This window comes from Scyliorhinus canicula, chromosome 9 (assembly GCF_902713615.1).
Source record: "Scyliorhinus canicula chromosome 9, sScyCan1.1, whole genome shotgun sequence".
NCBI classification, from domain to species: Eukaryota; Metazoa; Chordata; class Chondrichthyes; order Carcharhiniformes; family Scyliorhinidae; genus Scyliorhinus; species Scyliorhinus canicula.
In genome coordinates this window covers 69,933,215-69,955,446 of record NC_052154.1, presented here as the reverse complement: position 1 = coordinate 69,955,446, position 22,232 = coordinate 69,933,215, and the positions used below count along the sequence as shown (strand labels likewise).

Below are 22,232 nucleotides of genomic sequence, written 5' to 3'. Positions count from 1 at the left end.
CACATTCCAATCAAAGCAGCCTGCTTGACTGGCACCCCTTCCACAAACATCCAAACCCTCCAGCGCCAACACACTGTTTACACTGTATTCCACACAGTGTGCTGTTTAGCACACTGGGCTAAATCGCTGGCTTTGAAAGCAGACCAAGCAGACCAGCAGCACGGTTCGATTCCCGCAACAGCCTCCCCAAACAGGCGCCGGACTGTGGCGACTAGGGGCTTTTCACAGTAACTTCATTGAAGTCTACTCGTGACAATAAGCGATTTTCATTTCACATAGTAGCAGGAGTCTGTATCATCGACAAGATGTATTGCAGGAACCCATCAAGGCTCCTTTAGCAGCACCTTCCAAACCGACGACCACTACAGATACTTGGGATACTTGGAAGTTCTCCTCCAAGTCACGCACCATTCTGACTTGGAAATAGATCAGCCATTCCTTCATTGTCGCTGGGTCAAAGTCCTGGAACTCCCTCCTTAATAGCACAGTGGTTACACCTACACCACATGGACTGCTGCGGTTCAAGAAGGCAGTTCAGTACCACCTTCTCAAGGACAATTAGGGATGGGTAATAACTGCTGGTCTAACCAGCAAAGTCCACATCCCATAAAAAATGAATTAAAAAAACACGAAAGAACACAATTAGAAAATGTATAAGTCAAGGGCGAGACTGGGAAATGCTGGATACCCAACAGGTCGGTCAGTATCTGGAAAGGGAAAAGACAATTAGAGTTTAGCATTGAGATCTTCACTTATAATTAAATTTGGGGGAGGTTTCCCCAGAAACATTCCTTTTGTCAGGCACTAATCAACCTGCAGTACATTCTTAGCATTTACTGTTCTATTGCTTGGCTCTTCTGAGCTACTCTTAAAAGATCATGTGGTCAAAATTGAGTGACCTTCCCCATGCATTCGTGTTGATGGATCTCCAAGAAGGCACATGAAAAGTTTGTTTCATATTTTCATTTTGTTTGCATAGCTTGTCTCCACATGGACGGTCCTTTATAAAGTTTGCAAAGGGATGTGAAAAGAAAGTGTGCAGGTGAGTGAGTTCTTTCACGGTGTTTCTTTCTTGTGCCAACATCACATTTGTGGATTCTAACTGATTATGGGTGGGATCCTCCGCTCCTCCAGTCACGTGTTTCTCGGCAGCGCGCAGTTTGCTCACGGCGGGGTTCTCTCTTCCCACCGCCTGTCAATGGGATTTCCCATGGTGCAGTGCCAGCGGGAAAGGGGAATCACAACAGCCGGAGAATTGGGCCTCGATCCTCAACCGGCTCAGTGTCCCCATCAGATGAAATTTAACTGAATTGGATTTGGATCCATCGACTCAGTGGGCGGGATCTTCCGGACATTCCTGCAGCCACACATCCCCTCCCCCCCACCTCGGGTCTCCAGCAGTGGAGGGTGAGAATGGCGGGAAGTCCCGTTGACAGTGGTGGGACTAGCCAACGGCTAGTTGGAAATTCAAGTACAACCGATTACATTTTTGCTGAGTAAATAACTAATGAGTAATCGACGCTGTTGTTGGGCAAATGATCTCAATACTCACATTTACATGACATTTTTCATATGTCTTTTACATTTTGTGCACTTGTTGGTAAAATATAAGATAAGTAAGCAGAATGTGGAAGGTTTCTTTACTGTTGTGAACCTTTTGTTCCCTTGGTAACCACTGAAATTAAATTAAATGAAAAAAATGAAATGAAAATCGCTTATTGTCACAAGTAGGCTTCAAATGAAGTTACTGTGAAAAGCCCCTAGTCGCCACATTCCGGCGCCTGTCCGGGGAGGCTGGTACGGGAATTGAACCGCGCTGCTGGCCTGCCTTGGTCTGCTTTCAAAGCCAGCAATTTAACCCTGTGCTAACCAGCCCCTGAATATTGTAAATTAATATAAAAATGTGATGCAAAATTGACCTGAATTATGCAAATATATTACTTGCCCTGAACAGGCGTCAGAATGTGGCGACCAGGGGCTTTTCACAGTAACTTCACTTGAAGCCTACTTGTGACAATAAGCGACTTTCATTTCATTTCATTTCATTTCATATTACGATGTTTCCGACTGGAGTTAGTGCATATTTATGAAACCACACTTGTGGCAAGACCGTTTTGTTTGGCACTGCATACTTCCATCAGATGCTCATTGCACACGTGCTAGCACCCTCATCAAAATGCCATTCAACAATGTGTGGGTGGGCCGTGGATACCATTTTGATTGAGTGCTCAAAAAGAGCATTTCGGATCCGAGTTTTGCATCCAATCTGTCAATATATTTCATAATTAGGGATCATGTTTATCTGGGGTTATGAAGTGATTTACTTCACTGTCTCCATCTACCTTTGTGAAAATTATTTTTATTCCATTTTATCTGAATTCCTATTTTCCCACCAAGGTATTTTTTTTTCTTTGCCAGCTTTCAGTTCCTGTTTTTCCATCATTCCTGTTATTAATGGTTACCTTTCCTGCTTCATTTTCTTTGTAACTTGCTGTTTGGATAATATTCTGCAGAATCAGTAATCTTTCAATGCTTGGTCAAGTTTTACACATTCTCGGGACAAGTGAATGCAGAACTCTTTTTTGATAATATTGAGGTGTATTATTTCTTTTCTTCCTGGGTTGTTTACAGTGTGAAGGAATGTAAATTTAAAGAGGAAGAGCTGTTGAAATTCTTCTCCATTATTGAATACACCCATCTGACAGAACTGAAGTAAGTCCAGTTTCCCTCGAAGATGTTACCTTATGTCCCTTATTTCAGCAGTGCTCGAGTACAGCCTTGTAGTTTTGACTCCTTATAGCTCTCCTTATGCTACAACAAATAGCCATTTGACGTGTTGCAATAGTGTGTTTCCCATACCAGGGGCAATATTGCCCACAAGGTAGAAGTCCATGGTAGGTGGGTGTTAAATGTATCAATCTATATCAATATTAATAGTAATGTACATTAATTGTGTTTAATTGTATGATGATTAAGGCATTAATAGGGGATTAGTTTGAGCCTCCTATAAGTAGACACAAACTCTTCTTCTTCTGGGACAATCCCTAAGCATCGAGGATGACTTGCTTCCATTCTGTGGAGGTGTGTCCTGCGATGGCTGAAAAGTCCGATCCTGGATCCGCAGACTCTGCCACAGGTTTGGCAGGTGGTGTTTGGTGAGGTGGGTGGGTGGGACACTCTGGATTCTGCGCTCTCCTTCCACTGTTTACACTTGGCCTATTAATCCCCTATTAATGCCTCAATCATCATACAATTAAACACAATTAATGTACATTACTATTAATATTGATATAGATTGATACATTTAACACCCACACCTACCATGGACACTTGGCCTCCACCCTACGACACTTGAGGTGATTGGCGCCTTTGCGGATGTTTTTTCTCCAGCTTGTGCGTTCTAAGGCAAGTGATTCCCACCTGTTGATGGGGATGTTGAAATATTTAGGGAGGCTTTCAGAAGTGTCCTTGTCGCGTTTCCTCTTCCATCCGAGTGATCGCTTGCCATTGTGGAGCTCGGTGTAGAGAACTTGTTATGGGAGACTTGTGTTGGGCATGTGAGCAATATGGTCCACCTTGCACAGCGGATTGATTGTGCCCAGTGCCTTGATATTGGGGGTATTGACCTGGGAGAGGACACTCACATTGGTACATTTATCCTGTCAGTGGATTTGTAGGATTTGGCGGAGGCAGCGTTGGTGATATTTCTCCAAGTATTTGAGGTGTCTGCTGTACATTGTCCATGTTTCTGATGCATGCAGGAGGGTGGGGACCATGGCTGCTTTGTACACCATGAGTTTAGTTCTGGGTTTGAGGTCTTAGTCTTCGAATACTCTGTTCCTCAGACATTCATAGACTGCACTAGTGCATCGGAGTCAATGTTTGATTTTGTTGTCAATGTCTTTTCGTACCGAGAGGCAGCGCAAGAGGTATGGGAAATGATCCACATTGTCCGAAAGCCCACCGTGGATCTTGATGGTTGGGGGGAAATTTTGTGTGGCAGGAGTGGGCTGATAGAGAACGTTTGGTTTCCGGCTGCCCATCAGTTGGATAGTGATGAAGGTTTGGACCTTCTTTTAGAGCCTTTGAATTAAGTTTACACGAAAGATGATCTGTTAAATGCCTGGTCCATGAGGCATGGTCAGAATGTGATAGATTTTGGAAAACGAATGGTCATTCCATGGAAGAATCCATCAAGGTCTTGCACAGGTTGTATAAAAGCTTGGTGAAATTCAATTTTGGAATCCTGGATTGGCGCTAGTATTTAAATTGCTGGATTGTGCAAAGGTGTCTGATAAGGCTCCTGGTTCTATCTGGTGTTTGTTTTTTGGAGAGTGAGACCCTGTTGGATCTGATGTCTGTTGCCTTGAAAGATTCCTGAGGAAACGATCATTTCCTGCAGCCTTTGTGGGGCCAGTTTGTCACTCTGGGTGACACAAAGAATCGAGGATTCAATTATTCTGAAATTGTCCAGATACTGGATGTTGCCATCCGTACATTGGGAGGGTTAAAGGCAGGCATAATACAGATGAAAGCACCTTTAACAGATTAAAGTAGAAGACAGAATTAGAAAAGTAATAATGGGGCAAAAGGGAGCGACGCCATTGCCAGCGCTCGCAACCCTACAAGAGCCTGCCTCCATTCTCACCCACATCGCCTCTGGCTGCCTACCCCAGCCCCGCAACTCCTCAGCGTTGGCCGCCCAATAGTGATACAACCGATTCAGAAGAGCCAAACGCTCTGACTGTCACCCTCTCTGAAGCACCGACCTCCGAATTCTCGACACCTTACAAATGACAAAATCAACCCTTCTACCCACGTAAAAACCAGCTTCGGCAAAAAGACTGCCTGCACCCGGGCTGCCAGTGTTTGGGGGAGTCTGTCTCACCTCCACAAATCTGCCTTGACCCTACCCACCAGGCTTGTAAAATTCAATTTACGGAGCTGGGCCCAGTCCTGAGCCACCATTACCCCCCCGGTACCCGAAGTGAGTAGCTGCCACTCGAAAGGGCCATCCCCCAAGCCAACTCCCGCCCCTGGAGAGGAAACCAAAAAGCACTCGCTCTTTCCAAATTCAATTTAAATCCCAAAAACGCCCCAAATCCCCTGAGCAGACCCATTATATCCACCACCATGGGATCCGGGTCAGAAATGTACAACAAAAGGTAATCAGCATACAGGGACACCTTATGCTCCACCAACCCCCCCCTCCACTTATCTGAGCTCCTCAGAGCAACGGCCAAGGGCTGTATCACCAGCATAAACAAAAGGGGGACAAATGTGTTCGCCCACTTCACCGGTCCACCCAACCCCCACTCGTTGCACGTTGCCATTCGGACTGGGGTCTCTCACTCCCCCCTCCCCCACCTGTCAGACATGACCGTGGCCCAGGCCCTTCCCCACAAGAGAGACCACGCCTTTCCCACTTCCCAGAATCCCCCAACCACTTCCTCTTGAAACCGCTCCTCTCTGCATACTCCCCAACCCCCCTCTATTCACACCTCCCAGGTACATCGAAAACTGTCCACACAGACTCGGCTGGCCGTGGCCCCTCCCCAACTCACCCCCGTTCACCCGCCAACTTAGGTTTGCTAGTGAGGTGGCCCCTGCCAGAGCCCCTTTCCCTCCCCCCCTCCCCATACCTAGTACAAAAAGCAACAGAGAAACTCCCCACAGCCAGTCCTTCTAAACCAGACAAACATGATAAACCCTGAGAAAAAGGAGAAAGAATTCCCCCCCCCCCCCCCCCCAACACGTTATCCTACCATCACAAACCAATCTCTCTCAACCACAACATAAGAAAACAAAATCCAAACTCAGTTCAGTCCTAATCGTTCAGCCCTTACGACGCCTCCGTCTCCTCTGCCATCTCAAAGTAATAGTCTCTGGAGTTTTGCGTGACTCTCAACGTCGTCGGGTAGACCACCTTGAATCACACATTACTTTTATAAAGCACTGCCTTTGTTCTACTAAAGGCCGCCCATCGTCTTGCTAGGTCTACAGTGACGTCCTGGTATATACGAATACAACTGCCTTCCCACCTCCTCTCCCGATTCTGCTTGGCCCATCTCAAGACCTTCTCTTTCATCTGACTATCACAGCTCTTGGTGGATCATTCGCCTTTGGCTTCGATCGGACCGATTGTTGAGCCCGGTCCAACAATTTAGCGAACATCTCCGAAAAGTACTCCTTCGGCCTTCAGCCGCCCACCCCCTCAGGCAGTCCCACGATCCGAAGATTCTGCTGCCGTTATTTGTTCTCCAGGTCCTCCACTTGGTTTCTCAGCCCTTTATTACCCTCCTCCACCTTCTGCAGTGTCTCTCCCATCGAGGCGAGCTGGTTGCTGGGACATGACAATGCCTCCTCCACCCCGGTCAATAACTCACCAATACCACACCCTCTCCAATGTCTTTCTCAAGAGCCTCCTTTATCGGGGCCAGCGAATCCTCCACCAACTGTTTCAGCATACCCATCATCTCCTTCCCATGCCACTCAAAATGCTTGACAGACTGCTGCTCAAATCCCACCAACCTCACCTCGGCCAGCGTTCTACCGCAATGGGCGTAGCCCCACCCGCCGAGCTTGCTCATGCCACCTTTCCTCCCACAGCACTCTGCATCGAACCCAAGCTCTCGGGCGGACTCGCGCTTGCTCCTTTTCATCCCATATTCTGTCTTTGGGTCTTCAATATCCTCTGATTACCACAATTTTACTGGAGACCACCCATGTAAAATTTCTCCCCAAAACTGGATGAAAAGGGCCAAATAAAATGAAAGCCCAGCGGAAGCCACCCAACGTGCCGCCTCCACCTACGTGTCGCTATCGGAAGCCCAAGTTAGTGCAAAGTTTTTTAAAACTTTATTTCGATTAAGGGGCAATTTAGCATGGCCAATCCATCTAACATGCACATAGAACATAGAACAGTACAGCACAGAACAGGCCCTTCGGCCCTCGATGTTGTGCCGAGCCATGATCACCCTACTCAAACCCACGTATCCACCCTATACCCGTAACCCAACAACCACCCCCGCCAACCTTACTTTTTACGACACTACGGGCAATTTAGCATGGCCAATCCACCTAACCCGCACATCTTTGGACTGTGGGAGGAAACCGGAGCACCCGGAGGAAACCGACGCACACACGGGGAGGACGTGCAGACTCCGCACAGACAGTGACCCAGCCGGGAATCGAACCTGGGACCCTGGAGCTGTGAAGCATTTATGCTAACCACCATGCTACCGTGCTGCCCCACATCTTTGGGTTGTGGGGGTAAAACCCACGTAGGCATGGGAGAATATGCAAACTCCACACAGACAGTGACCCAGGCTCGGGATTCAAACCCGGGTCATCAGCGCCATAGTCCCAGTGCTAACCACTGCACCACATCCCGCCCTGGGTTAGTGCAAAGTTTAGGAATATAAAAGTGTTACTTACTTTAGGTTTGGTGATGACAACACATTGAAGATACTAAAGAAGGTTAGGTGGAGTAAGCCATTTCATAAGTGCTGGTGTAAGATACCCGTGCTTTTGAGTAAACCTTCTATGATAAAGGCACAATTGAAACTTGGCATGCAATGTGATAGGGCAGTTGTTTTTGGAATATCGGTGCAGTTTCCCAGTCACGGAGTTATTGTATCTCATTCACAAAATCCCAGTTTTTTTTCCCCAGAGTGTTAAAGTATTAGTGGCATCAGGTGTTAAGAATAGGAAAGGAAAAATAAAGTCTTAAAATTACATAGATGGTGATGATTTGCTCACCCTGCGAGTCAAATTTAAAAATCCTGTTAAAAGTTGCAGGTGTGGTGGTTGTCAATGTGTACGTGAGACTAACGAAAGAAATTAGTCAGAATTGTGAAATCTGTTTTTCTTTTTAAAGTATCAGAGGACACCGCCACATCCAGGTAGTTGCCATGGATCTAAAGATTTGGGATATATACAAAAATCTTTCCATTCTACATTTAAAACCTGCTGCTCAGATTTAGTCAATCTACAATGATGCTTAGTAAGGACAAAAAAGATTATTATAGGCAAAATCATGGAGTAATGGAGGGGGGCCCAACTTGGGTCCTGTGAAATTCTGGAGGGCACTGAGGCATCGTTTGAGACCATCTGAGATAGATTTCAATTCAGGATATTTAGGCCGGAATTCTCCGGCCGTTTGCTGGCTGCAGGATTCTCTGGTCCTGCTGGCAGCATCTCCCTGCCCATCTGTTTCCCGGTGGCGTGGGATAGCTTCAATGGGAAATCCCATTGACAGCGGCGGGTACAGAGAATCCCACCACCAGTGAACGGCACCCGCCTCCTTCTAGTAAAGAGATATTTTTAACCTCAAATTTTCCACATGTTTGTGATAAAGGTCTTGGGCAAATAGCAGGACATAGATCAAGGGCCATATGGAGGTGCTAGGGGGAGGAAGTGGTATTGTCACTGATCGAGTAATCCAGAATTCAATAAAAATCTGGAGCAAATCTGGAACTATCACATCCAAAGAGCAATTGCCTGTAATGGGTGACATTTATTTCAGAGGGATCTCATGAAGGCAGCAATTGCAGAACTTTCAGGAAACGCTGCTGGTAAGCGTAAATGCTGATTAAATGTACAGAATGATGGCCAAGAAGTGAGGTCTTTGGACTGGCAGAATGGAATGAAAGAATGAAAAGTAAGAAAGTACAGTGCAAGTACTGATGGTACATTGCTGAAAAAAGATGCATGTCAAAGCAATGCCTTGACCGATCAGTAAGAAGTCTTACAACACCAAGTCCAATAGATTTCTTTCAAATCACAAGCTTTCGGATCACTGCTCCTTCCTCAGGATTCACCTGAGGAAGGATCAGTGCTCTGAAAGCTAATGATTTGAAACAAACCTATTGGACTTTAACCTGGTGTAGTAAGACTTCTTACTGTGCTCACCCCAGTCCAACGCTGGCATCTCCACATCTTGACCGATCAGGGTCAAATTGCCTGCTTTAAATTTCAAACAATGCTTGCCAGTTAGCTGTCAGTCACCATCAACTGGTGCATTCTCCATGATATCATCTCTACCAATCAGAGCCCACTTGTCAACTGATGAGTGCAAGTTGAAAAACTTCAGCGTGCCACTTTTTTCAGCAATATTCAAGTTCTGTACTACCAAACAACTACTGATGATGTGTCTAAAAGTGACTGTTGCATCAAAAAATAATGTTGTATTGGAGCCTCCAATAATGCAAGAGAACAATCTCACCGTTGTAGTCCTGATGGAGGACTTGTAGTTTGAATAGATTATACAATGAAATAAAGGTCTCCGAATAATCTCAGAACAGAACTAGTCGCAAAATTCTTCATGACTGTGAAATTTTGGTGTCTGCATTAATTGCACACAGTCAGCACAGAGAGATGATGTTATATCTAAAGAGGAGGCAAAGCAATCTTGATTGGTTGGTTGAACTGGCTGGCCACTCAGGCAAGGCTAGATGTTAGTTTTGATGGATCAGCGTTAAGTACGACTGATCCTCCCCCGCGTTTTAAGGGCAAATAAAATATTTCGGAAAATTATATCTGGAGGAAACATACTTAAGTTCCTATTCTTGAAATGAGTTATTTTTAGTGATGCTTCAGATGTTAAACTTCCTGATGGATGTTATAGTGCTTTTATCATTTTGATCATGGGTGCAAATAAGAAATGTCCTTTCTAGCTTGGAAAGCTAAGAAAATAGCTGCTGATATACTGGCTCTTTTGGAACCAGCAGATATCGGATTCTGTTTGTCAAATATTTTAAGTGTGATTCTGTACAAAGGCTATACTGAAGATATGGTTCAGTGCTTTCTGTTAGACTGCTCTCCAGCTTCCAGACAGGGGTCTCTCTTCTGGGGTGGTCTCTGGTGGGGGTATCTTTAATTAGGGGGTCAATGATGAGGCAGGGCGGTGGGCAGATCTTGCATTGTGGGGTGGGATGGTGACCCTCCAATTGACTTTGGGGGAAACTCCCTTAAAGAGTTACCCCCTTAGCCCACCGTGAGGTCCACCATATCAGGTGCACGCTTGTCAGGATCTGCACCAATTCTCGCCCACCTGATTCCCGTTCCAGAGGATCGAAGAATCACACGGGCTCAGAGAATACGGTGCCCAGCACAGGGCACCCACCTCGATTCCGATGCCAGCGGTGGGACCAGAGCATCGGTACAGAATTGGCATTTTCTGCCCGACACTGGATTCTCCGCCGCCCGCCGCCAGTAGCGGAGTTCCCGATGCGACGGAGAATCTAGCCCTCTCTTAAAAGTGAATGTTTTGGCCGTTTGAACCAAATGCTGGAGAGAAAGGAGATCTCTAAAATTAAACAGGTGGATAGCTGGACACAACCCATCAGCTGCCTGATCACATAAACAAAGAAATTATAGGGAGTCCAACTGAAGGGACATCTTGTCATGTTTTGTACAGGATATGGAGGTCTTTGATTTAATTTACTTTAATATTTTTGTTATGTACGTTAATTCTAATTTTTATTTAAAGTGAAAGAAGATAATCTATTTTAATTGTACGCAGTATGGTGGTAATTAACTGGGATTCACTTGAGCCCTTGTGAATAGGCAGAGATTAAAATGGTGGGAGTTGGGTTCGGAGCTCTATGCGAATAATGTGTAACGCGGTAACAAATACAACAATGTGTAAATATTTGTTCCAGTTCTACACTTCAGCAACTGGCTTTCTTGAGTATAATAATGGGTGTCTTAATGACTGTGCAGGCGAATCTGCATACAAAACTGCTGCATGTGGTTCTGGGTTCTGTTCAGTGTTATTGCCGTTGTGATATTCTATGTGATATTAAAGTGATGAGTGACACAAATGGGTGAAGGGCTACAGGTTCATCAGTATGTTATTCGTGGAGAAGGCTGGGCTGTGTAAACTCTGTAATAATGGTGAAAAGACCACAATTTAGTTGAAAGTTGTATTTTTCCACTGTAATTGGTTACAGCATAAAGATGGTTCAGGAGAGCAGACCCCTTCAACACTGGGGCCTGTTTGTGATCCAGAAAAATGGGGTATAAGCTACATTTCTGTGATGGTTGGAAACGACCTGGAAAAATGGACAAAATATATACTCCAAGGATTATGTTGTAATAGCTAAAGACAAAGTAGACTTTGTAGACTTGACGCTCGGTACGATTTGCCAGTCCTGCTTTGTAAACTTTGTGATCAGATCTTGCAGCCCTACCCTGTGCTGGTTCCAAGAATTGATCGTCTTTCTAGACATAGTACTCCACATGTAATCTAGCCTGTATCTGTTTAATGAAGTATGGTCTTCTTTGGCTTATGTCACATTTGCACGGTAGTTTGCAAGTCACATAGTTACAGTAAAGATTTTGGCACTCCTACAAAATGATTTTGTAACTCGAGAGGAGCAGCTATGTATGCAGTCTGTTAACCATTAGGAAATGTTTAGAAATGCTTGCACCTATGCCAAACTGAACTTTCACGTTTTATTGTAGCCTGGCCTGCAACATGATGGGGGACGAGGGCCTGCGAAATCTGGTGAAAGTCGTGGTTAATCTCAAAGACTTAAAGGAACTCAAGTGAGTCAAACACTAATCAAGCTGATGACTAGTATAATCTCTGCAAGGAGATCTGAATTACTGATAAAGTCTCATTAATAGGATAGGACACATTGGGTGGAATTCCCCCCAAAAAATGACTAAAGTGTCATTTTGGGCAAGGCAATCAGTGCGAATTCCGGCGGCTGTTCGAGCGTGATTTGCATCGCAATCTTCCCTCTCGTGGTCATTTGTTTAGAGAGTGGCATGATTTGCACTGACACTGGGAGGGGTGAGACCCAAAAAAGCTGGCAGGCCCAGTTTACAGAGACTGAGGTGCCGATCTTAAAGTGACGCTTGAGGCACCCCATTTCACTGGCACCGGGGCACGGGGCCCCTCCCAGTGCACCCCCCCCCCCGCACACACACACACACACACACACACACTCACATACAAAATTTCCGGTACACGGGCTCACCTCCCAGAGAAAAGTGTGAAGGTTGTGGGCTGGGTGCTTTTGATTGGCTGGGAGAATATAGGGTGGAGCCTTACCGAGTGCCCTGAACAAGCCCTAGGCGGGTAGAATGGAGGACGGCCTTCTCACCCGGAGTACATTGAGGTCCTTTAAGTGGCTCCTTAAGGGCCTCATCCCTCCATAGCTAGAACTTTACCAGTGGCCGGTGGGGAACTCTCCATGTGGAGAGACAACCACATTGCCTGCCCCCCGGGGAGGGCGGTTGCCTCTTGTGCATCGGCACTGTACCTGATTGAGGGACCCAGCATCAAGAGGGTGGCCGGGGGTGAGGGTTGGACATTCGAATGCATCACTCTGCCTTTTCTATTGAGACCCTCTCACCTCTCTTGCCAGTGCCTCCCTCCCTAGTAGTCAATCCACATGTCTCTCTCTCAGGGATCTAGCGTGACTACCTGGCAAAAGGCCCCAGTGCAGGACCGGCAGTTCCCATTACTCCCAGTGACGCTGCTGTATCTGCAGAGCTGCTGACCTCTGATAGGCCAGCAGCACCAGGGGTGGGATTTCTGCCTTGCTCGGGGCTTAATTCAGCAGCAGGCCCAATGCTGCCCAGGTAACTGCCTGATTCTTCCAAAATTGCATTAGGCCTCTCAAAATCAATCAACATGGGGTCCCCAACAGTTTTCCAGCCAACGGATGTGACCCCTGGTGCAAATAGTAAATTCTGCCAATGTCTTTGCTACAGATTATCTTTAAGCTTTCAGTCATAACTGCACCCCTCCAAAAAATCATAATTCTACAGATAAAGCCTGCTGGAACATACATTACATGCTCAGGAACAAAATAGTGAGCATAGCAATTTAGACTGCCAACAGCATCTCCAATTTGTCAGTGATGTCTTTCAGTATCATTCAGAGATTAATTTTAGTAGCCGGTATAATGAAAGGTGACCGTGTAATTCTTCTGGACAAGCAGCAAGCAGAAGCCTCAGGAAAACGGCATAGCTGGCCATCTTCAGCTATTCCTGACAGGGTGCTGCTGGTTTCCAGTGGTATGGCTGGAAACCAGAGAGTTTTCCATGGAATTTAAGGGCCAGTGTACTCTTCTATGGCTTTCAAGGTGTGATGCTATGTATAACCAAAGAAGAGCTCATCACAGAGCTAAGTTAAAGAACAAAGCCAAAATTTCAACCAGGTAATAGTTTGTTTGGGGCAAAAGTGCGGCCAATTTCCACAGCGCTGTTGGGACAGATGATAATCCAACTACTCCTGGAAAATGTGAGTTTAGCCTGTTGTCGTTTTATTTTCCAGCCTGCAGAGGACTGGAATTTCTCTTGTTGCTATGAAAGATGTCTTGGAGGCACTAAAGAATTACCCCAAAACATTAACTATCAGGTAAGAAAGGAATGGTGCAGTTTTCCTTAATTTCAATTTGTTCCACTTTCCAAACCCTTTCCCAAAGGCACTGCCTTTGCTATTTTCCGCTTTGCATACCGTTCAACAATTCTGTCTCCCTAGCCGGAATTCTCTGGACTTTCTCTGGCCGCAGGATTTCTGGTCCTGCCAGAAGTGCACCCCCACCCTCGGGCAGCACGGTGGCCTAGTGGTTAGCACAACCGCCTCACGGTGCTGAGGTCCCAGGTTCGATCCCGGCTCTGGGTCACTGTCCGTGTGGAGTTTGCACATTCTCCCCGTGACTGCGTGGGTTTCGCCCCCACAACCCAAAAATGTGCAGAGTAGGTGGATTGGCCATGCTAAATTGCCCCTTAATTGGAAAAAATAATTGGGTAATCTAAATTTTAAAAAAAAAGAAGTGCACCCCCGCCCATGGGTCTCCCGGTGCTGTGGGATGGCTTCAATCGGAATTCCCATTGACAGTAGCGGGAGCAGAGAATCCCGCCACCAGCAAACGGCGCCCGCCTCCTGCCACCGGGAAACACGCGGCTGGGAGACCGGAGAATCACGCCCCTGGCCTTTTGACTTTGTTTCCTAGACCCCTTCTTGTGAATTTATCAGGAGTTTCCTTTTTGTTTTGTTCGTTTTTTATCTTTAACGTACAGTGCATTGAAAATTTCAACAAAGACTGAAGGAATCTCAATTCAAGATCAGCAATTGACTCCAGGGGCAGGATGTTCCCTGTGGCAATCTGAACCCACTGTAAGACTCAAATAGGAAACAGTCCCAATTCTTTGCAAAATGGTCACTCAATGTGATTTTCACCAAATTAGCCAATTAGTGGCCAGAGGGTAAGCTCCCCGTGGTTGTAGCTGAGGGGCCTCGAATAATCTCAGATATGGTCTTTCCAGCCAGGCCACATTTGGGTCCGCCGGTGGGAGGGGCTTCCACAAGGCTGCCTGCGGCTGCTGCTGTGCTGAACTTAGGCAAGGCGGTGGAGGAGGACCTCTGCACCATCCTGGCAGTTGCATTGGCAGCCTGGCCTGCCGTCAGCAGGCTGCTTCCAGCTAACTAATCCTGGTGCCCGTTGCCCGCGGCGACCTGGAGGCCGGCTGGAGAATCTACCCGGCTTCCTTCAGTAGGACTTTGATGACTTCACTCAACTACCCACTGCTTGCGGGCATGTGACCCTGCTGCCCCTCCCCACCCCATTCCTGCCCTGGAACAATTGGCTGAGGGCACGAAGGAGCCAGTGAACCAGCACCCCAGTCCGTGGCTTTTTTTTGTGCCTGCTCTCCTGCATTCACAACCCTTCTGGGAGTGAACAATCCTCTCCTTTTGCCGCATAAGAATCTGTAATGTTTGAACTAAAATGCAGTTTTGATTTCGTTTTTCTATTTCAGATTCCAAGAATGGTGGATAAATGTTGGAAATGTGGCTGATCTTGTACACTGCGTCATCAGCACCCATTTGAACATTGCGGATATTGGGTCAGTAAGAACTGATTGAAAGGAATGGATTATTCTTCCAACTGCCTGATTGAATGTTGTACTGTCACTAATGGACTTTAAATTTGGCTGTTCATCTTCAAAACATATTCATCTATTTTTATCCTTTGGGGCTGAGGTGAGCAATTCCAGAAACTGGAACATTCTACCTAACCCACCTAGGCAGGGTGAAGCAGGTTAGTGTTGGGTGCCCAAGATGTACCCATGCCCAATTTTGGATTGGTTCCATTGAATTCAAAGGGTCTAATTTTAATATCATGTAAGGAAATGGGATTTGAGATGGTCAAAATCTACCTCAGTGTGAGGTCTGTCTGGGTGCAAATCAGGTATCCGTCCGAATGTACAGCATGACAGGCTGGAGAAGACCATCTAGTCCATCAATCCTGCCTCACGTTCAAGATATCTGAATAATTCAGATTAGTCACTTCCTTCCTCCCCGTAGCCATTCAATTTCCTGGGAGAGGGAAAGAAACAATTGCCACAAAGGGGAAAAATAGAAGCTCTGGATATCTGACATAAACCCATCCCATTCTCACCATGTTAGTGTCTGGCAATCCTAGTTAGGTAGAGCTTTCCCAGATGTGGAGGGAAGCTTCTGGAACCGTCTTCCCAAGTGCCTCAATTTTCAAACTCTGGAGCCGCCAGTGTGAACTTTCCAATTTCTGCACCAGCTTTCCTTGGGCCTTCACTGGGCGCCAGTGCCAGTTAGTGCTGGGCCAGCGGATCTGTACCCGGTAGAACCTGGCACAAGATTGCCCAAACACATTTAATTCAGGAGTCTTAACTAAAGCAAGAAAGAGACTTTTATTCTGCCTGGTTGGGCTGGATTTGACCCAAAGTGGAGAATACAGGGCACTCATCCAGTAAACTGCTTCCCTTCGCCCTCCAAGATTACAAGCTGCTTGTTTTGATGCATAAGGCACAAGGCCAAGAGAGAATCCAACCATCGCCCCTTGACATGAAATGGCATTACGATCGCTGAATCCCCAACTCTCAACATCCTGAGGGTTACCATTGATCAGAAACTGAACTGGACTAGCCATATAAATACTGGCGGGATTCTCCGAGCCTCCGGCCCGAAATCGCAATCGGCGCGGGGGTGGTGAATGGGCATTGATGCCGAAATCAAGACACAGTGGGCAGGAGTCTCCAATAATGGGGCTATGTCCCAATGCCAGCGTCAAAATGAGGATGTCTCCAATTTGCAGGGGGCTATAAGGGCCCCGGAGTGCTTCTCGCACCTCTGGCGGCGGATACGGGGCCCTGCACTTCAAGTCGTGAGTCTGCGCATGAGCACGGCGGTGGCTGCCCTGTGCAATGTGGCGGACTCAGCCCGCGGAGCGGCACCAGGAATGTAGGTCCCCCCGAGATCGGGCGTGCCCGTGGATCGGTGCCGCCCGATCGCTTGCCTGGCCGTCTGTGAGGACCCCCTGGTGAAGAATCCCCCAACCAGGGCGGACACGGACTGAGTCGCAGCCACCACCGGCCGTTCCCGACAGGCACAACGTTAGAACCACGCCGTCGTGATCTCGGCCAGTTGTCTTCGGAGAATCGCTGCGGGGGCGTCTGTCAATGGCCCCCTAACTGCACCGTGTAGACCGTGCGCACGCTCCCACGATTCTCCGGTCCCCGTTGTCACCGGAGAATTGCTGCAGCACGCGCACAGTCTAGGCGGCGCACGTAGGGGGCCATTGTCAGAGGCCCCCACGGCGATTCTCCGAGGATAACTGGCCGGGTTCCCGACGGTGTAGTTCTAACCACGTTTTGCCTGACTCCCAAAAGCCTGTCCACCATCTACAAGGCGCAAGTCAGGAGTGTAATGGAGCACTCTCCACTTTCCTGAATGAGTTCAATTCCAACACCACCTAAGGAGCTCAACACCATCCAGGACTAAGCAGCCCACTTGTTTGGCACCCCTTCCACGAATATTCACTCCCTCCACCATTGATCAACAGTGGCAACCATGTATACCATTTACAAGATGCACTGGAGGAACTCACCAAGGCTCCTTAGGCAGCACCATTCAAACCCACGACTGCTGTTATCTAGAAGGACAAGGGCAACAGATACATGGAGACACCACCACTTTGAAGTTCCTCTCCAAGTCACTCACCATCCTGATTTGGAAATATATCGTTGTTCCTTCACTGTCACTGTGGGTGTACCTACAACACAGGGACTGCGGAGAACATAGAACATAGAGTGCAGAAGGAGGCCATTCAGTCCATCGGGTCTGCACCGATCCACTTAAGCCCTCACTTTCACCCTATCCCCGTAACCCAATAACCCCTCTTAACCTTTTTGGTCACTAAGGGCAATTTATCATGGCCAATCCACCTAACCTGCATGTCTTTGGACTGTGGGAGGAAATCGGAGCACCTGGAGGAAACCCACGCAGACACGGGGAGAACGTGCAGACTCCACACAGACAGTGACCCAGCGGGGAAATCGAACCTGGTACTCTGGTGTTGTGAAGCCACAGTGCGAACCACTTGTGCTGCCCAGTGATTCAAGAAGGTAGTTCACCACCACCTTCTGAAGGGTAATTAAGGATGGGCAATAAATTCTGCTCTGGTCAGCGATACCCACATCCTGTAAATGATTTTTTTTAAATTCAGTTTAAAAGCTGTTCTAACAACTGGTTTAAATAGGAATTGCTTAATATTTCGCTAAGTTGAATAAACCTTCTGAGTCAAGGACATCCATAACATCCAGCTTGGTAACAACTTTGCAAGCTGTGGTAGTGTGACTAGGGGTATTACGGTACCTGGGAGTGTGAGCTGCCATTGGTGCAGAGGGCTCGCTGCCCATTGGCCCAAGTATCATGTGCTTCTGATCCCTATTGGCTAAGAGGAAGGTAGCTCTGCCTACGAGGCAGGGTATAAGAACCCGTGTTCCCCTGCAGCCTGTACGTTTGCTGCCGGGCTCACTTCTTGCTAATTAAAGTCTTTCGTTTCGGGCTTCACCTACGTTTCGTGTCCATTGATTGTGCATCACAAGCCATGTGTTCAAATTATTTTTAAGGAGTTGAAATATATTCCCTCATATTTTCAGAGAGTATGGGATGAGGAATTTGTCACGTGGCCAGAATGATAATGTGGACGGTGTAGCTTTCGGCAATAATGCACCACGAATCATCTCTCCTGCTTAAAGTCAATGCAGACCTCAGGATGCATGTTATGAAATATAGCTGACTGAATAGTTAACCTCTTTACATGATTGCGAACAGCAAAATAACCCCCAAGGTGTCTCAAGGTCCCATTAAATGGAAAGATGGTGCACGGCTTTTCTGAATCAGAAACAGAGACAATCTCAACCAGACCCAGAATTTTTTTAAATGTGGTTGAGAAAGTAAGCACTCCTGAATCAGTACTGATGGGATTCCCCGACCCCCCTGCCGGGTCGGAGAATTGCCGGGGGGTGGCGTGAATCCCGCCCCCGCCGGCTGCCGGATTCTCCGGCGCTGGAGATTTGGCGAGGGCGGGTATCGCGGCGCGCCGGTCGGCGGCCACTAGCAGCGGCCCCCCCGGCGATTCTCTGGCTCGGGATGGGCCGAAGACCCGCCCGTTCTATGCCAGTCCTGCCGCGTAGATTGGAGTTGGTCCCTTACCGGCGGGACCTGGCGGCGCGGGCAGGCTCCGGGGTTCTTGGGGGGTCGCGGGGGGATCTGGCCCCGGTAGGTGCCCCCACCGTGGCCTGGCCCGTGGTCTGCCGGCAGGCCTGTGCCGTAGGGGCACTCTATTCCTACGCGCTGGCCGTGTAAGCCTCCGCGATGGCCGGAGCGAAGGAGAAACCCCCCTGCGCGCATGCACGGGGATGACGTCAGCAGATGCTGACCGGCGGAGTCCCTTCGGCCCCGGCTGGCAGGGCACCAACCACTACGGCGCCGTCCTGGCCCCTGAAGGTGCGAAGGATTCCGCAACTTTGGAGCGGCCCGACGCCGGAGTGGTTCCCGCCGCTCCACTGCACCGCTTCTGCCCGCCCCGCCAATTCCCGGAGAATCCAAACAATGTTTGATTCCCAGAAATTAATGGCTCAGGCAACAGGGAAGACAGATTAGCAGAGCACGTTGCTCTCCCATTTGGAAAAAACACTTCTTATTTGTTTGACAGCAGAGAGACTGATAGCAGAGAGACTGATAGCACAATGACATTGCAGTTGCATTTGGTCCCCAAATATCCTTTTTATTCATGATTGTCCCACAAAAGCTGCATTGAAAACTTTCACACTGGAATAGTGAAGGGGAATGTGAGCAGTTGGTGATTGCGAGCCTGTGCCTGGAATTTTGTCCCCAAACTGACGTGAGGCGATATTTGAATTGCAATATTTATGAAATAGTGTGGTCTTGCGTGTGTGGCACTTGAGGTTTCTTTAGTTTTCTGTGGATGCTCGAGATGAAAGACAAAGGCAAACTAAAACTATCTTGGACTGATGCCACTTGCACAGTGTGGAACTGCGCTGCTGCACCTCGCCTTGATGTGGAATCCGCATGGAGCATGAGTGACAAATTCACCACAAACAGCTCTCACGTTCTCCCCGTGTCTGTGTGGGTTTCCTCCAGGTGCTATGGTTTCCTCCCACAGTCCAAAGATGTGCAGGTTAGGTGGATTGGCCATGCTAAATTGCCCTTAGTGTCCAAAAAAGGTTGGGAGGGGTTATTGGGTTACGGGGATAGGGTGGAAGTGAGGGCTTAAGTGGTTCGGTGCAGACTCGATGGGCCGAATGGCCTCCTTCTGCACTCTATGTTTTATGTTCTAACTGCTGCCCATGTGCAGTAAAGTTCTGTGCAAAGCACAGCCATTAAGAAATTGTGAATCTTGACTTTTGTCTTTTGATTGTCTGGAAGCAATTTCCAGTAAATGGAGAGGTTCTGTGCAGCTGACCAATTGGAAAACTGCATTGTGGACCAATTTGGCCTGGATCATAGGAACAGGAGGAGGCCATTCAGCCCTCCCGAGCCTGCTCCACCATTCCATCAGATCGTGCCTGATTTGCAGCTCAACTCCACTTCCCCGCCTTTGCTTCAAAACCCTTGATACCCTTAGCTCACAAAAATGTTATCATTCTCAGACTTGAAAGCTCCAATTGACTCAACATCCACCTTTTGAGGGGAAGAATTCAGATTTCTAATATGCGTTTTTGTGAAGAATTGCTTCCTGACTTACCTCCTAAATGTCTGGGCTCCAATATTATGTTATGTCTCCTCAGCCTTGATACCCCCACCAGAGGAAATAATTATCTTGTCTATCAAATAATTAAAACATTATAAGCACCTCAATTGGATCAGCCTCAGTCCCCAATACTCAAGGAAATCCATGATGTGGAGATACCGGTGTTGGACTGGGGTGAGCACAGTAAGACGTCTTACAACACCAAGTTAATGTCCAACAGGCTTGTTTCAAATCACTAGCTTTTGGAGCACTGCTCCTTCCTCAGGTGAATGAAGAGGTATGTTCCAGAAACATACATATGGACAAAGTCAAACATGCAAGACCATGCTTTGAATGCGTGCGCTTGCAGGTAATTCAGTCTTTACAGATCCAGAGATAGGGGTAACCCCAGGTTAAAGAGGTGTGAATTGTCTCAAGCCAGGACAGTTAGTAGGATTTAGCAAGCCCAGGCCAGATGGTGGGGGATGAATGTAATGCAACATGAATCCCAGGTCCCGGTTGAGGCCATACTCATGTGTGCAGAACTTGGCTATAAGTTTCTGCTCGGCGATTTTGCGTTGTTGCGCGTCCTTAAGGCCGCCTTCAAGGAAATCCAAACCAAGGTTATGTAGCCTGGCTTCATAATTTAATTCCCTCAGCTCTGGTATCAGACAGGTGACTAGCACTCAGCCAGGCTTTGGCCAGAACATTGCCAACTAGCCTTTTTTGGCGACATATTTTTCTCTTTGCCTCCAGTGATGTTGCCCCCTTGTGGTGACTCTCTGCTTCACTGGGGACAACAGCACTGTGACATAGAGACTGGAAAGAATATTGAAAGACATGCCACTGCAGGAGTCTCTGGAGTATACTGCCATTCACTGACTATTACTTTAAAGATCATCTGTAATGGTTGGCCTCTCATTCTCACCAATTCAATTTAAAAAGAAACAATCCAGGTTTTCTGTCCTGTTTGAGAATCTGTGTTTTGTCGATGCTGATGTCAATGAAAACCTATTTTTTGCAGGGTGAAGAACGATAATCTTTTAATAAGGCTGATGGATAATGGTTGCCGATCTGCTGAAACACTTTGGTCTGATTATGACAGGTATGGAGATTGATAATGTTATATAGTGTGTGAGCTAATCCCTAACCTTGTAATGCACATTTTATTCCGCTTTTGTGTTTCTCAAGGTGTGGAATACCATTACTGGGAATTTGAACTCAGAAATATTTTAACTCCATTTAATCCTCAAAACACTATTTATTATCAAAACCAAAAACAAAATGTTGAGGTACAACTCTTTCATGTAAATGAGGATTCGTTTTCAGTTTGTTATTTTAACTTTTTGGTTCATTTTGAATATGCGCGCCCTTTCACTCAGGCTGTCATTGTGTACCTGATGGAAGGGGATCAGTATGGTTCTGTGAAGTTAAGTGCACACAATGCTGGGTCAATAGTAGCGATCAGGCTCACATGTAACATCTGAAGGAATAAAATGACTCAAATCAAAACCTTTTAAGCAGAAAGATATCTGGTTCATTGTTGTTTTGCAAGATATTATTCAAGATTCTTGCCCTTGACCACATGTCCAGATATTATTCTTGGCAGTGTGTTAGGGTGGGGGAATGTAGGGTGGATTTGTAAAGAACATTGAGCAGGAAGTGAGGCTTGATAATCGCTTACGTTATCCCATTTTTAGCTGTAAGAAAGTTTATAAGTTCCAGCTCTGTGCAGAAAATCGGGAGTGGGGGGAGGTGGAGCAACTAGGGCGCACCCCTGAGATGGGTTTGGAGGTGGGGGGGGTGATGTGTTAGGCAGGTTGGTTCGACGTTGACTGCAACTGGATGCAGGGAAGCTAGAAACAAACATCTGACACAGGAGATGATCCAACACTGTTTTATTTAACTAGTGGACTGCTGTACATGTTCAGCCGTGGGTTGACACTCTACTAATCCAACTGATGACCTCTTACTGGCTTGACCAGACTTACTAGCTACCGCATGGTAATACAGTAGTCCTCCGTTATACCGCGCTCCGCAATACCGCGGTTCGCGATATACCGCGGGGGGGCTTATGGACCCCAACTGTCAGTTGTGTCAATTTCAGCGGCCGGCTCACTTTGATCCGGAGAGGGAAGCTGCTCTCTCACTGAAACAATCAGCCGGCCGCTGAAATTGACACTGCCGGCTGCTCTC

General features: G+C 47.3%; 1 protein-coding gene across 1 annotated transcript in view; it reads left to right on the top strand.

Annotated features, from left to right (window-relative positions):
- nlrc5 (NLR family, CARD domain containing 5) overlaps window positions 1–22,232 on the top strand; it is a 238,677-nt gene that overhangs the window by 145,134 nt on the left and 71,311 nt on the right. Inside the window, exons 31-36 of the mRNA XM_038806870.1 lie at window positions 980–1,042; window positions 2,632–2,712; window positions 11,470–11,553; window positions 13,295–13,378; window positions 14,782–14,868; window positions 21,061–21,141. Coding sequence (XP_038662798.1) covers window positions 980–1,042; window positions 2,632–2,712; window positions 11,470–11,553; window positions 13,295–13,378; window positions 14,782–14,868; window positions 21,061–21,141 — 480 coding nt within the window. The remainder of the gene's footprint in view (window positions 1–979; window positions 1,043–2,631; window positions 2,713–11,469; window positions 11,554–13,294; window positions 13,379–14,781; window positions 14,869–21,060; window positions 21,142–22,232) is intronic.